We start from the raw sequence: 17,446 nt of genomic DNA on the forward strand, positions 1-17,446 counted from the left end.
CAGGGATATCAGAAGTTCCTCACATGTCACACGGCGATCTTGTTGAAGTGCATCTGCTACAAGTTGCACACTTCTTTCATCGGTTGATGATTTCCGTCTTCCTGGTCTTGCATCATCCCTTATGTTCACACGACTACTACAGATACGAGTAGCCCAACGAGAAGCTGTACTACGGTCCACTGTTGTCTCACCACAAACTTCACACAAGGCACTATGAACTTCTGTCGGGTTTTGCCACATATAAAGTTTCAATCTTTATGTATGTACGACCTCTGATTTTCAAGACACACGTTACCCAAGACACCTGCCGCCTCCATTTCCAACATCTGTCTTAGCCAAACTGTGTTCACTAGAAAGCGCACAAGCATACGTCTTGCTGCTTCACGACCTCAGCTTCAACTGACGAAACGTTTACTTCGATTTCATCATCCACTCCGCAGTGTTGCCATAGTATGCATTATTTATGAAATGACAAATGACCCTCGTATTTTCAAAGGTTTACTCCACATATATGTTATGATACTATTCTTGCGATAGTGCAGGCTTTATGTCAGATAATTTCATACGAGACAAAGAACGTTATATAATTCATGAAAAAATGTTCTCGGATGATCCCAGGGCTGAAAATTATATTTTGAATTCATATAAGAACATGTATTGTATAAATGGTACAGAAAATATGATGTAGATACTCAATCTGGAACAATTAAACTAATAAAGGTAACTTTTAAGTTAAATATGAATGCAACTCTGGACTTAAATTTAACATTGGTTTACCTAGAAAAGAAGATAAACAAGAAACAAAGGTGCGAAATTTGTTACTTGTTTTCCTCGGCGAAAGTGGGGTCGTTATTACGCGCCAAGTGACGTATATATATATATATATATATATATATATATATATATATATATATATATATATATATATATATATATATAAAAGCTACTGAAATTCTAAGAAGAAATGCTCTTAGAAGAATCTTATCTTTCTTCTGATAGTTGGGTACTATTAATTTAAAATTCGTGTTATTCTCACGTAACGAAACATCAACATTATTCTTGCAATTTAAAAAGAATCTTACCTTTCTTCTGATAGTTGGGTACTATTAATTTAAAATACGGTTATTTTCTGGTAACGAAACATCATTATTCTTGTAATTTAAAAATTAAAATTTCTGTTCCTAGCAAAAGGTAGAATTGTTATGAAATTTAGCTTACAATAGGTTTTTGGAGTCTAATTTTAAAACAGAGGGAAGATTTTGTTTAGTTTAATGTCCCACGATTACACACAGTGGCTATAGGAGCCGGTAATAATGAGATAGATGAAAATCGTGGAATGAAGAACGTGGGAGCAAACGAGGGAACTCCGAAAACACCAACCTCAAAGTCCAGGGGCCCACACGCCAGAGATAAAAGTAACGAACAAATTATTACATTTTTAATAAAGATTCATAATTTTAGAGGTTCTTCTCATCGTGTTTGCATGTTTATTTTGAACACTAATTACAGAGTTGCTTGCTGAAGGAGTTCACAGAAAATAAACTACAGAATTCTTTCTTCATCTGTTTTCCTGAATAAAAATATCGTTTTAAGAGCCCAGTTTGTAATAAATAATAATAAAAAAATCGCCTTATGCGGAACAAAATTTATTCAAATTTTGATTTATTTTCTTCTGTAGTATATTCTAACAAAAGGTAACTTTACTGTGGCATGAAGGTTGTAATGTTGACACTGCAAGTAAATGTTATTTTACTTTGATTCTTGAAATCTCCAACCCTTGTAGAAACAAAGACTAGGTTCATCTCAACCTCCTACGCAAAAGACATGTCGGATGAATCACATGTTATGTCAGAAAGCAGCAGAATATTTTATAACATTCTTGCTTTTACCCTGCTGATGTCGAAGTTTTTTTCGTAAATACACATATCTCTCTAGTTTTGGCTCTAAGGAAGGTAACCGGATAAAGACATATTTTGGGGACATTCGAATTTGTACTGAAACGATTAATAAATGACGTAAAGCAAATGGTCAATCATTGTAGTCGTCATATTTCCTCTACTTCAATCGCTTTTTAAGTCGTTCTAGATTAAAAATATAAATAATGTAACATATTTATGATTAAAAATTACCGTAATTTCCTGTATTGTAGCTACTTTGTTTATCTACAACGAAATTTTCAAATACATACTCCAATATTATCGTTCAATTTCCACCCTTGGCTGTGGTAAAAATGCAAGGAAAATAATCCAGACCTAAAGAAAATTCTCAAGGATTTGGGTCGTTACTTTGAACTTACATCTGTCACAGAAACCTGTGACAAATTACAAATATTAATTTCTATTGAACCATTCTACTTCGTCACTTACCGTATTTGCCGGCGTATAAGACGCCAACCCATTTCTATATTCAATTTTGAGGAATACAGAATACTTTCATTGCATATTATCGAGATTTTTTTTTAATATATATATATATATATATATATATATATATATATATATATAAATATATAAAGTGGTATTCTAACAAGAAATGTGTATGGAGTTCTGAATGCTTAACAAAATGTACAAGCGAAAGTGCGTCTGGAAACAGCTATAACGCGTGCGCATCTTGAGAAAAGCATACACACTGAAACGATAAATGGAGGAAATGTATCCACACATTTATTGAATCACATAACTAGCAACGTAAAGGAGGCATCAAACAACACAGGATAATCAGAAAACTTACTGAAACTGAAATAATACAAATCTCCGTATTGACCTATAAGAGGCATCCCATCTTTTAGACTTCTCAAAGAAACAAGTGAGCTCCTTCGTGACCAAGCGATTAGTGTACGCGCATTTGGTGTGAGAGTCCCGGGTTCGATTCCCGACGGGAGTTCATGTGGTTCGGATTCCACGTTAATCAGTTGATCCACGTCTCATATAGCCTCGCTGCTGAACAGGACGTTATACTCACAGTCAACTCAACTAAAAAAAAAAAAAAAAAAGTATTTCATACTCCAAAAAATATGGTAATTATCTGTTGTTTTGATGTACACCTTTCGATTATGTCTGTTAATATAACAGACTGCTCACTCATCAGAAGACAACTTGCACATCAGAGGAAAGCATGCGAACAATTTACTTAATTAACAGCTCTAGTTCACTTAAATTATATTGAAACTTAAAAGATTTCTCTTACCTAACACATCTACAATGGAAGGATCGTTCTTCTTTGCAAAATGATATTTCTCATGGACAATCTTCAGCATTCCAAATTTCTTCACTGTCCCATTTTGCTCTCTGCAGTAAGGACAAACCGAAATCTTTTTAGCCATTTCCTGAATTTTCTTCCTCAGGGCTTTCTTAGCTAAGTATGGCAAGGCAGGGTTCTTAATCTTCGCTTTGTACGCCTTTTTCTCATTTGGATGTAAAAGAACATGTGAACAGCTCTAGAATAAAATTAAAAGACTTCGCTTGGCAAAAATAAAAATAAAAGCAAGTATATGAGATGTATTAGGTTACAACTAAATGGCCTTAGAAAGAATACATTAAATGCACATAATTTTTATTTACTCCCCAGCAGATAATGAAGTTTATAATCTTTACTCCAATATCTGTATAAAAGAGTATATGTATTTTGTCAGCACACTTTATTACACTTCATGTATATTGTTTATCAAATGTACTAAAAATTAGATGCATTAAAAAAAAAAAAAAAAAAAAAAAGTTCTCTATTAGATCAGTGTAAAGGCTTACGTGATACAACTATAAGTCTTGTCTCGCGTAAAATAGGATGTTGTGCTTCAATTAACCAATTTCACAGACGCAGCATAAATAATCAACTATTAACATCTTCAGCCAGTATGTTACGATTCTGGTTCCTCACACATTCCTGTACTCGGGCATTCCTAGAACATCCTCAAACATTCCTATTTTTTTTTTTTTTTTCATGGAACATCAAAGGAAACCAAAAGAAATAATATTGAGAGGTACCGGGATCGATACCCTGCGCATCCACCATATAATATTTGGTAGACTAATGGTATATGGGTTTTCCCTCACCTTTTTCATTTGTTTATAGTTTGTACACAATATTACAAATAAGTACGTCTCTATAAGTTCTTTTCTCTATAACTGAACCTCCTGCACATTGCAGCTCGGTCTAAATGAACCTCTTGTCTATTACAGCTCAGAGGTAGAGTTAATATCTCCTACCCGCTGCCGATCGGAGGTAGGTGAAGGTATCTCTTGCCCGTTGCAGCTCAGAGATAAGGCTACAGTAGTCTCTCCCTCCCGTTGCAGCTTTGAGAGATAGGTAGGATATGACCAATTAACAACTGATGTCTCCTGCCTTGAGGTGTCCGTTTATATAGCCAGTCTTTGGTAGCGGAGCCTGTGGAGGGGTTCTTTTTGTATCTCTTCGTGTTCCATCGAAGTGACGGTATCCGTTGGCTGCTTACTAATGTTTATGCCGAAGCACGTGGTTTCATTTAATACGGGATGCTTCCAGTGAGGGAAAAATGAAATCTTTGAGTTTTACGTCCCACGGTTATGCCGGTTAGGCTAAAGGAGACGGTGATTATGAGAGATGAGTGAAATGGTGGAATGAAGAAAGTGGGAGGAAACGGGAGAGCCCCGAGAAAACCCACGAGCACGGTGTTTGTCCACCACAAAGTTCACTTGGCGGGGGCTGGGATCGAACCCGGGACCCCAAGCGCCAGAGGTGAACGCTCTACCACTGAGCCACCGCGCCCCCCTTCCAGTGAGGGAATATTGCAATATACAGGAATGGACTCACCGGCAAAAAGCAGTGATGAATACACCTTGTAAATTATTGTTTTTGACTCGTCAAGTGCACACTAAGAGATCTTATATATATATATATATATATATATATATATTAAGGGGGGTTGAGAATTCATGCTGATGTTTTTATTGTCTCTGTGCCGATAATGGATGTATTTCTTAATCACCGTCTCCCATTCCTTACTTGACTAACTCTTGTCTAAATAGTTTGGATATTTGTAAAAACAAATAGTTCTTCGAAATAACAGTCATTATGATCCAATTTTTAGTTCCAAATAAAATTGTTAAAGTTTATTTTAGATACTTCGGAAGGTCTGTTTTAGCATAGAAGATGTTCTCTCACATGTACTTTTAAAACTCTTCACTATAAAACTGACAGAAATAAGCTTTCATATGTTTCACTTTTAAATTTGTCGAATCAGTTGCGACAATAAAGCTTGTGTCCAGAGAAATAGCTATGACTTTAATATAACCTTATTATCCTCGTGAATTTGTTGCGACCTTACCTGTATATTTATTCAGTTACTTTACATTACTTCATTATTCATTTAATCCTTCCACGTTTTTCATGATACCATTTCGATCCTTCATCATATACTTTCTTCCTGTGTAAACTCATTTCCAGGTCTATATTATTATTATTATTAATAATAATAATAATAATAATAATAATAATAATAATAATAATAATAATAATAATAATAATAATAATAAGAGTTATGTTTTTAAGTGATTAAATCGAAAAGTAAATTAACAGCTGAAGAACATAGAAGACCTTATCAAAACGGTTTGGTAATTCAACATTAGATCACATTCTGAGGTAAGTTAAAAATTACTACGTTTAATTTTTCTAATAGAGTACTCAAAAACGCAATTTACAGAGGATAGGACTAATCTCGGCTTCCACCGTTATACATTCAAAAGTATCAGATTTCTTCCTATTCGGAGCTTATAAGCTGTGTTACTGAGTTTTTACCAACTTCAAGAACTTCTTGAAAAGTCGAAAATCTTTCAAGATGTTATAACACCTCCCTTCTGATCCTTAAAATCACAGGCTTTCATAAAATCTAAAAAATGTAGTGGACTGTCTATCATATCCCAATTTTTATTTAACATATTTGTCTGATGTACAATACCTGGTGTATATTGATCTGTTGCATCTAAAGTAGCATTCATTATCTCCGGTTACTCCATCTAAATAGAGCTTAATCACAATAATTTAACTGTAATATACTATAATATTTAATAAGGCGTGTTGGTTTCGAGAGCCGCTCCTACTCTTCGGACTCCAGTGACAGAAGAACTCAAGACAACGAAAATCTCACAACCTCAATTGTCTAATTTAACACCGCACTATAACATGAATTATTCTATTACAATAAACTAAATCTGTACTTCCTACTCACATATACATGCAGTTTTTTTTTAATGGTATCAACATGTTTACATATAATTTCATAGAATATAATTAAATTATACACACAAATCATCTCACCTGCTAAATATGATATATTACAGCTTAGTTATTGTGTTATGTTTAAACGTGCCAGATGCTGTCTTTACCACATAGAGACTGATTACGTTACAAGAATATTAGACAAGATGTTTAGAATGCTGTCTAAAAATATTCCATGATTATACGTACAAATAGTTCTGTCCCCTTATGAATAGGCACTATTCTTAACTCCCTTCATGGAACTAAACACAAAACTCTGTTGTTCATGAGTCATTAACTAGAGTACATATCTAACCATATGATTTTGTAGAAGTATTGAACCGATTTCCACACAATTGTGGTGAGAACATAGTGTCAGTAGTTTATCTCGAGGATCTCCTGTTGGTTCTTACACTTTCACTCTGACTAACATCTACTTTAATTAGTCACCCGTTCCCTTTAGGCTAAATTGGTAGGACGTTAACTGAAACGTATTATATTGATAAATTGAGGAACACTCGACTTTTAATACGTTAATTCCCTTTTGGTGCGAATTCAATGATACACAAAGAGTGAAAAAGTGTACAACTTGATCAGGACTTAAACCGGGGATCTTCAGAATACCGTACCGATACGTTACCCACTACCCTACCAGTCCATTCCCTGAACAGCCATATATTCTCTCACTCTTGAAGTCAGTATTCATTTGCTAAGACCACGTGGTTTGTACTATACCTTCAGTTATGCTTGGACAAGGACTGGGTAGTGCAGTAGTTAACACAATGGCAAAGTACGCTGAAGATCCTGGGCTCCAGATCCGGACCATTCTTGCTCCTTTTCACTCTTTGTGTATCATTGAATTCGTACCTATGGAGTAATTGGTGTGTTAAAAATCGTTTTTGCTCAATTTATGAATTCAATTCATAATTCAACCGTCACAGCTGTTCTGAATGTAGACACTGAATTGTCCACGCGCAACAGTAGTTGTGGTACAAATAACGTGGTTTGAGCATATGAACACGGACTTCAAGAGCGAGAGAATGTATAGTTGTACAGGGAATGGACTAGGTAGCGTAGTAGTTAACGCACCGGTACAGTACGCCGAAGATCCTGGGTTCGAGTCCCGATCCACTCGTGCACTTTTTCGCTGTTTGTGTATTGTTAAATGAAATATACCATTTCATTTTCGACATAGGCATAAGAACCCTACACTGTCAGACCTAGCATATTTCAGGTGTTGCTAACACAGAACTACTTTCGCCTCTCAAATATTTCCACGCCTACGATTACTGGATTATCATCTAAGCAACTTAAGCTTTTATCAAAAATAGAACATTATGAACATTGTACACACACGGGCGTATGTTCAAGAAATTTACACTAAAAACAGAACTAAAGAAGTTATACTACAGGTACAGACTTTCTAAAATTTCGAATATACAGAAGAATGGAAATATGCTACAACAGTAACAGAAACTATAGTAGAAATATAGAAATGCTTCAACATCAGCACTAGCCAGAAGAGAAAAGAGAAATAAAAAACATCATTTATAAGTAAATACATACTGTTAATAAAAGTGTGTAAAAAAAATCTATAACATCTCGTATTAATGGGTTTGAAGGCCAATAATAAAATAATTCATAAAAAATAAAATAGAACTAAAACTATTTTTAACTTATACCTGGTTCATGCATAAAAACTTAAAAATCTTTATCTCATGAATTAATTTACTATTAGTCCTCAAAGCCATTAACAGTTATAGACAGTTTACATACTCTTTTATTCAACAATGCACATAAACATAAATATGACATTTTTCATTCTTCTTTTTCTTCTCAGTTACTGCTGATTTTTAGGCATTTCTAACGCGAGATATTTCGGTTACCGTTGTAATGCGCATACAGTTTGGCCATAATTACCTGAAAAATCATACATTTATACAGAAAGTAAACTCATGAAAGATATAAAGTGAATAAATATATTATATATATATATATAGGATGTCTCAAAAGTCTCCTGACATAGGGAAACTCTGTTGTTATCAGAGTTACAATAAAATGTAAGAGGGGAACAGTCTCCAAATATATATATATAAAAAAAATAATGTTTTCAATCTAAAGTGAAGGAATTTTTGTAAATGGGACGAACCTTTTGGGCTGTACACTCTTCATGCGCCCAATATTAAATGAAAATGCAACGCTGCCATTTACTTGGGGCTGGGGGAGGGAAGGACGTTAGGAGAGGTGGACAAATTTTGTAAGACTATGTAATGGTGCCATGTTTGAAATGGAGGCTGGCCATTGTCACGTTAGCAAACAGACAGTAACTTCATTCACTTATGTTGTGGACTCAGGTAAATGGCAACGTTGCATTTTTAATATTGGGCGTATAAAGAATGTACAGCCCAAACGGCTCGTCCGATTTTAAAAAATTCCTTCACTTATAGATTGATAACATCATATTTGGAGAAGGTTTCCTCTCTTACATTTCGTTGTAGCTCTGATAATAACAGAGTTACCCTATGTCAGGGGACTTTTGAGACATCCCGTAGATATAAATGCACCAAAAATATATGTTTCTTCTAACCACAACTGTTTCGAACCCCCTAGCATTAGTATTAATATTATCTTTAGTATAGTATTTGTATTTTAAAAAAGGCATATTTCATGCAATATGGCGTCCACAGGAAAAGTTAATTTCTATCAAATCGATGTAATTTTTAAATTACCTTACATATGGTTTGAAGAATAGTTATCACAGAACGAAAATAACCGACATGAAATACTGGCAATTCCAAATCAATATATCCGTAGTGTCCTATACAATCTGAAAGTCCTTTTCCACATGTTGAGCACTTGGCATCTTTCTGGCTGGTTCCCTGGAAAAACAAAAAGAATACTTACAACAATATTTTAAATTATCCAACACGATGAGGTCTTTTTGAGACTTATTTACGGAGTACTCATTCGATATGGTTAAATCATTTAAAAAAAAAGGGGGGGTAAAATTAGGGTATATTTTGTGTATTTACTCCAATACCTTGAAGAGAAAGCATGGAAAGAGGAAACAGATGAAGTCAAGAGATAAGTTAATGAAAGTGCTGAAGAAACAGAATACTTTATTGATATTACTAGGAGAATCATTAAGAGTTTAATAGAATGTAACTAATTCTCAGTGTTTAATATACAATAAGCATCAGAGTTACTTAATGTATAAGAAGAATCTAGGCAGGAAAAACAGTTTATTCCCGTAAATGTTAAAACATCGCACATCTAGCTTTGCTGGTGAAAGAATACAAATGACGAAAGCAAGTGGTAGATTATGAAATACTGTAATAATTACTAATAGGCACTATAGAACACATCTTACAATAGAACAATGGACTTATTTTTGTATCTAATAGGGTACAAAAAGGCTGTTGTTCTACGTTCCACTGTAAACGATAGAATGAAGAGAAATATAAGAAACATGGGATCCTGAACACTATACTGTACACTATAAACTCACATGAATTAGGATCCAACCAGGGATTCTTCTCAATAAGTTGTAACATAAAGTTACCAAGCCTTAATGAGAAGAAGCAGAAAGACTATTACTCACCGCAAAAACTATGTAGCAGAATTTTCTTCTACATGCAACAGGTAGCGCTTTCGGAAGATGCAACTTCCTTCTTCAGCCTGTGGTAGACTTCAAAAAGGATAAAATACATGAAGGAAGGTTAAAAAATGGTTAAAAGGTTAGGCTATGTAAAAAAACAAATCTCCTGTCGAACATTAAAACACACGGGAATAGAAACTCACTGACATTGTACACTGCTGTTCACTGTGATATTACCAAGCCTTCTTTGTCATAGATATAATTAGAACAATTGCCTACTTAAAAGACAGTAACTAACACAATTCTAATCTGTTAAGGTAATAAGTGAAACACTTCGTTAATTGTGTCTGAAAGTTTTCTTGTCTACGAAAGAGAGTTCGAACAGTTGTTCTGTCGACCTGTTCACCAAGACACTCATATAAAGATTGAACACTTTATACATTTTGCATTTTTGGTACAAGGGTTCTAAAATTAAAAAAAAAAAAAAAAAAAAAAAAACTTCATAATTTAGCTTTTTTATGTATTTTTTGGCGTTTTCTTTATGAAAGAGATGCGCGGATTTTACGATTCTTCTGTCTGGCCTAACAATGTGAGTATTCCTGTATACACTAGGAATACGAGAGTCTCTCTTATGCACTGTTTCTTCTTCTCTTGAAGTAACTTATTTACTTAACTTTAAACATCTGTCCAAACATTAAACTATACTAAATGATTTACGAAATTATTAAGTATATGACCCTCATAATACACTGAAACTTAAATTTGTTGATATTTAACGTCAACATGCTGTGTGTGGCCTCTGAACAACTTAAATTCTTCATGTCATAATCGCCTTTAGTGCAAAATGTGCTTATCATGTATTCCTATCTTCAGGTGAGTGACTTAGCCGCACAAGATAACTTATAGACACAGTGAAAGAAGCAAGTGTTTCACTTATCTCCTTAACAACTGAAAGAATATCGTTACATTTCTTCTATATTTCAAAGGATATTATATACAGTAAATCTTGGCAAATGATATATTCAATAATTCATGGAAGCTAGACACTTTCTTATTTTGTAATATTATATAAATAAACAGTTTACCATCCGCCTATCCAGTACTCCATACGGAACTGGTGTACGTTGCGCATCTTGGTTATAGAGATTCTTTGCCACGACATGCAGATGCGCCTGCTGCTGCATCTGTTGTGGACTTTGCACTCCGAAACATACATGCGAGCTGAAATGAGAATTTAAATTGAAAATAAATAAAAATAAAAAAATAAACAGTGACTTTTTCTGATAATGAAAGATTCTAGTCAGGCGCATGTTCAATTGAACAATACATTGACTTCGATAGAAATTATAATAACGGTAATTTAAAACAATAATGATGTGAATATATTTAACTGAAACAGACAAATGCTTTATTAGTGAATAATTCCTAAAAGAGTAGTCACATCTGTGTCAATTAATCTAATTACTTAAATATTTATAATACAGACTTTCAAGCATTTTCGATGATTTTTATATTTCTCTCCCATCCTCCTACCCTATGTGACGTGGCTCAATTTAGACTTAAACGGCATCGGAAGTGTCACTGCTCTTCACAGCGACCCCCAAAAACTATGGATTCGGCACTAATATCGGTCATTTTCGAGTACTTTTATCTCCTCATTCTCCTTCCCCATGTTGCGGGGCACAGAATCGAAAGTGTTACTGTTTTAGACTTAAACGGCATCGAAAGTGTTACTGTTCATCTCAGTGACCCCCGAAAACTATGGATTTTGCACTGATATTGGTAATTTCGCTCATTTTTATATATATATCTCCCCGTCCTCTCCTCCAAGTTGCGGTGCTGAATTTGGATTTAAACAGTATTGGAAGTGTAACTGTTTATCTCAGCGACCCCGAGAACCATAGATTCGACACTAACATCGGTCATTTTCGATCATTTATAAATGTTTCTCCCCCTCCCCTAAGTTGCACTGTCAAAATGATATGATGAAAACAATCCCACGTCTGAACCTCATCTATGTTGAAAATATGATCGAGATCGGTCGGGTGGTTCAAGATTGACGAAGTCACAAAGACAGTTACTTTCATTTTTATTTTTTTATATATATGTATCTCCCTTCCCCCCTTCACCTAAACTGCTCCGTCAAAATAAAATAATAAAAATCATCACAGACCCAAACCTCATCTACGTGGAAAATTTGATCGAGATCGGTCAGCTGGTTCAAGACTTATTAAGTTTTATTTATTTTTATATGTCGCCCCTCCCCTCCCCTAAGTTCTACGTCAAAGTGATATGATAAAAAAACACCCCAGTTCCAAACCTCATCTATGATTAAAATATAATTGAGATCTGTCGAGTGGTTTAAGAGATTAAGAATCACAAACATAGTCACTTTCAATTTTATAGTATAGCTTATTAGTTATTTATTATTTTTTTTAAGTTGAAAGCCCGACATTACGTACCGAGGCTATGGAATGCGGTGATGATGAGAAAGATGATAATAGTGGAATGACGAAAGTGGAAGAACCCAGAAAAAAACCTATGCACATGGTAAAAATGCAGGATATGACAATACGAATATAACAATCTTTATATTGAAAGGAATAGCTTTGAACAGTTACTTAAGCTTGAGAAAGGCCTACAAATGAAGTTAGGTTCCAGCAAATCTTAGACAATCCGCTAGTACCCTTAAAAGACCGATACTAGCAAAAAGGGAGAGAGGATACTCAACCTAGTATGGTTGTTGGCTAGGGAGAGGGGGACACTTACATTAGAATTTATTATCCTGAGCTGATACGTGTAAAAGTTATACAGTGCGTTAAATAAATTTACGAGCCTGGTCAAACCACAAGCGCACTCGGAAAGTTAGGCACACTCTTTTTTCTGTACATCTTGTCTTGTGTTGGACTAAAAACTCATATTTAGAGTTCACATAGGCCTACATTATTAAATTCTCATGCTTTTATTGACTATAATTTCAAACTGAAGGACTCCCGGGTGAATAAAATACTCAAAGAACAAATCCAGTTCACTTAAAAGTGAGATAGTAAGTAGCTAAATATCAAAATTTACTATTTAAGATGGAAAATTAGCAGTAGTACGAAATAAGCACGGAGTAAATAACTTGACCGTGAAAGTTGTCAGGAATCAACGAAATATCGCAGCTTTTTCAAAGACCTGACGAACCACATATGTGTCAAATGTTGATTTTTAATACTAGTACAGTCACTAAATTCGTGGATTGGTACCCAGAATATAAACAATCAGTAGAACCCATGGTTCCTGTGCTCGGTGTTAACATCCACACACACTCACAAATACACAGATCAGACTGACCTTCAAAATAGTTCAAGCATTATTTTCTCTTTTGACCTGTCTTGTCTCGGGTTTTTGCGTTTTGGAGATGATGGTGACTTCCTGGTGGCTGCTTGTCTCGTTAGTTGCCGATCGTAGAGGAGACATCATGTTTCATCTCCTGTTACTACCCGGTTCAGGAATGTTGCATCAGCGTCAGCACTTCTGATCGTTGGTCTTGTATCAGAATGTGTGGGACACTGTGCTGGGCGGCACGCGACATGTTCAAGTCATTCGTTAGAATGTTGTGACATGTACCATGACTGATCCGTACTGTTGCTGCGATTCATCTACTGACTGGAAACGGTTAGCGTGCACAATATTGCAACCTCTTCGATCTTGCGTTCTGTTGTTGCCCGACCTATTGGTTTATAATCCTCTAAACTGTTTCTCTCCTCCGTAAACCGTTGGTGCCACTTAAACACTGCACTGCGGCCCAGGATGTTGTCACTCTATACTTGCCTGATCATCTGCAACGTTCCTGAAGCGAATTTGCCTAGTTTTTGGCAGAACTTGATGCTTGCCCATTGCTCAAACTGCGACATTCTCAAAGTCCGCTGCGGAGTAATCAATCCTTTCACAACAGAAACAGTACTTCTGTTTACACTCTATGCACAGACTTGCCTCTTGCTGGGTCGAGAGATGAACTTCCACCAGGATATCACTCATCACCTGTAGTATACAACTAGCACCCCACTGCGTCCAGTCCACGAACTTATGGACTATAGTAGCATAAATTATTGTGTTGAAACGCACGCCTTATCGTGTAAGTTAATATTATCTCAAGCATCTCATAATCAGTAGGTCCACGTCTCACATAGCCTCGCTGCTGAAAGGGACGTTAAACTCAAAATCAACTCAACGTCCACATTGTATTTATACTGAGCCCTCCTGAAGTCAATTTGCAAGTAGTAATAGAGCTCCTCATTTACTGAATGCTCTATTAAAAGAAATACAAAGCTCTAACCTAACCTGTAAGAAATGTGTCAAAATATAATAGAACCGTCTACTCGACTAATGCCCATCCTTCATATAACCTGATATTCCTTGTATAGTAACATATTCTGTAACTAGTGTAGCCACACGAGTAATTAATGAAACATTTTTATGGTAATATGAGTCGTAACTGTAAGTTCGTAAGAAAATATTCGTTTACGCGCATACTCCCGTCGAGTCGCACCTTCTTCCAACGGACACATCCAGCCCTGCCCTACACGAGAATATATAGAACTCTTGCTTGCAGTGAGCACTTTTTTTATTTTACTTTTAAAATTTTTTTTAAAGGAATAATATTTTAAAAGAGGTATAAGTTTGCAGGCATATTGTCGATCTCTACGTAATTATTTGATCAAATGCCTACAAAATAACACACTAAATTATATCAGGATATTACGTGAAGTGAGAAAAGTGATGTAAAATAATTTTATAAAGTGGATGACAGTTCGTAAAATTCAAATATTTTCTAGTTATCGAACGTTGAAACATTTAGTAAATGTTTAGCAGAAGAGGTCCAGAAATACGTAAAAAATACAAAATTTACGGGAGAAATGGAAGATGCAAATACTTAGACCTAACATAAATCTAACCTAAACTAAACAAAACAAAACTAAACTAATGAAATATTATTGCAATACTTTTTTTTTTTTTTGAAAATTATGCTGGACCCCTATACTAATATAACTAGCATAAACTAATCTAACCTGACCTGAACTAACCGAATGTGAACAGAAACTACCAAATTTGTAACATATTTTAGAAAAAATACCTGGAACCCTTCTGTTAAACATTGTCCAAACATTTGTTAACAAAAAAACATTTATAGAGCGCTGTCCAATTCAAAAATGCAAGAAACGTCATAATTAAAAGATTGTATACTACCTTAATAAAAGTTCCGGTAACTAACTACTTACATCTTCCTTGCAACATCTGTTTCTCTGAATTGCTCTTTCACCATTTTTCTTTCTTTCTTTACTTCCGTTAAGCACTGAATTACACAGATAGTAGTTAATTCTTCATATTCAAAATGCTTGAAACAATAAAGGTGAAAATTATTTACTTTACATGTTCGCTATTAACAACCACGAACAGCATGCAACACGTTTAATAACATTACGAAATTCGCTGTAGTTTTGTTTATTCATAGTTGCCAGGCAATTCTTTTTTTTTTTTTTTTTTTTGTCTAAGGGGTGGTCTAGGTAGTTTCGGTGACAAGGTACACATGAACTAAAATTTTGTGCAAAGGCAAAGGATCAAACAAAATGGGGATTTTCCTAAAGTAAGACTTAAGATTTAAGGCTTATGGGGCGTTTACACTCGCTGCATTTGCCAGTAAATCGAAGCAACTAGGCCGAATCAGATCGATGGATGTGTTCAATTATTTCAACCACAGAAAATAGAACGTCTTTCAGTTCAGTTGCCAGTCGATTAGTCGCCTTCGATCAACAAGCGATTAAGTTGAAGTCTCGTTTACACGGTCGATTAAGTTGAAAGTGACGTCAATTCAACTGAATCGACCGCAAATCGACTAAATGTAAACGCCCCATTACGTGACGTAGAGTAGGGGTCTTATTCAGTACCAGATTTCCCAAAAAATTGTGGAGCTTAACTCAAAGCAATACATGGAAAAATAAACTATAACTGCTATGCCGATTATCGCAAACTATAAAGCAGAGATTACATTGCGTTTACGCAAACCGCTATAAAAAGTGGCCATTAGGCATGGGCGGCGATTAAGGGACAGTTTCCCCCCCTGCACTTTTTTAATGTGACCTATTAACGTATATAGTTTCATTTCGAAATGTAGTTATTGTGTGTATTATCGATTCATAGAAGAAAATTATGCCATCTAATATTTGCTGTTGCAGTTGAGAAAGCTGCAATAATTTCGTTTTAATTGCCATGGAAAATGGCCCAAAACTTGCCTATTGGAGCGTAACAATTCCAGCGTACTTTCATTTCTTCTTACAAGGGTTCGATATGCTAGTCAGTTGTTTTGAAACTAATTGAGATAACATTTCGCAAATAATATTAATAATAATAAATAACAGAAAATAAAGAAAAGTCTTTCGCTAGTTATTCTTTAACTGCAGAAAAGTTGACAGTTCCTAAAATGTCTTTTTCTAAAACTTTCTAGTAGTAAGGACTATTGATAAAAATGAGAGTAATAAGTAACAACTTCTACCTTTTCCATTGTAATATACGAGTGAAGTGGTGTGTTTAGGGGTTTATGAGTGTATATACAATTAAATTTAGTGAATTCAACATATTTCTAGATTTTAGGATTATTTTGTATAACTGGAGTGTGGAGTGATTCTAAATATTGTTGAGTTTTGATGTATTCAAAGAAAGTAAAAACTGCACCTAATGGCGACGAACATGTTTTGGGAAGCAGCAAAAGCATTTCTTTAAATGTCGTAGCATATGCTTATAGTATTTACTGTCATTCTAAGAGTAACAAAATACATTTAACAGCATGTGTGGAATTAAAAATATAAGTTGTACATTAATCCCCAGTTTTAATATAACTTCTACCTAACAAACCTCATTATTCATTACTATGGTTAATATTATCCTTTCTATTTGTTTGTTTTGCAAACTTGTTATTAAAAATAATCTGGTCACACCATTTTCCAGACAGAATTTTAAGATGTTCATGAGCAAGGAATCAAATCTCTTCTTACACTTTCGTTGTTTAAGAATGCAAAGGTCTAGTACCTACATGCGTTGCTCTTGTCAATTTACTTAATGAAATATGAAATACGATATATGCCGCCTTATGCAGAGTCGTTTCGAAGTGTGATTAGCATCATACTATAACACTGACTACTGCAGGAGACTTATGTTAGTCAAACTCTTTAGTATAGCTCTAATCGCGCTTCAAAACGACTCTGCATAAGGCCTATGGTATTTTAATTGAAAAAGATAGTATGCTATTACTTATACAACCTTTCGTCAAACAAAGTGTTAACATGAATCAAGGAAACTAACATTGATACACAATATTCAGATCATGTCTTGCCCCCTTCCACTTTTAATGTCCAATCGACGCCACTGGCCATAGGTACAGAAATATGAAACCTAACCTAACTCAAACCTTAATCTCGGGCCTGCTCAGTCGTTCTTTCAGAAAAAATGTTCCGGGGAGGCACACTTAGAGTTCCGGGGGGTGCACTACTGGTACCGTACTATTCAATTTATTATTATATTGTAGATGTATTATTTTGGTCTCCTCCCGGAGGGCACTCTCAGAGATCCGGGGGGGGCAGT

At 35.0% G+C, this 17,446-nt stretch overlaps 1 protein-coding gene across 1 annotated transcript in view; it reads right to left on the minus strand.

The window, feature by feature from the left end:
* The window catches only part of Polr3A (RNA polymerase III subunit A), an 80,864-nt gene extending 65,577 nt beyond the window's left edge, over positions 1-15,287 (minus strand). Inside the window, exons 1-4 of the mRNA XM_081770964.1 lie at positions 15,091-15,287; positions 10,912-11,047; positions 8,958-9,107; positions 3,187-3,436 (exon numbers count right to left, since the gene is read on the minus strand). Of these exons, the coding sequence (XP_081627090.1) occupies positions 3,187-3,436; positions 8,958-9,107; positions 10,912-11,047; positions 15,091-15,134 (580 nt within the window). The 5' untranslated portion in view covers positions 15,135-15,287. The remainder of the gene's footprint in view (positions 1-3,186; positions 3,437-8,957; positions 9,108-10,911; positions 11,048-15,090) is intronic.
* Positions 15,288-17,446: the final 2,159 nt, after the last annotated feature.

The sequence above is a fragment of the Thermobia domestica genome, chromosome 1, assembly GCF_964235325.1.
Source record: "Thermobia domestica chromosome 1, izTheDome1.hap1.1, whole genome shotgun sequence".
NCBI lineage: Eukaryota > Metazoa > Arthropoda > Insecta > Zygentoma > Lepismatidae > Thermobia > Thermobia domestica.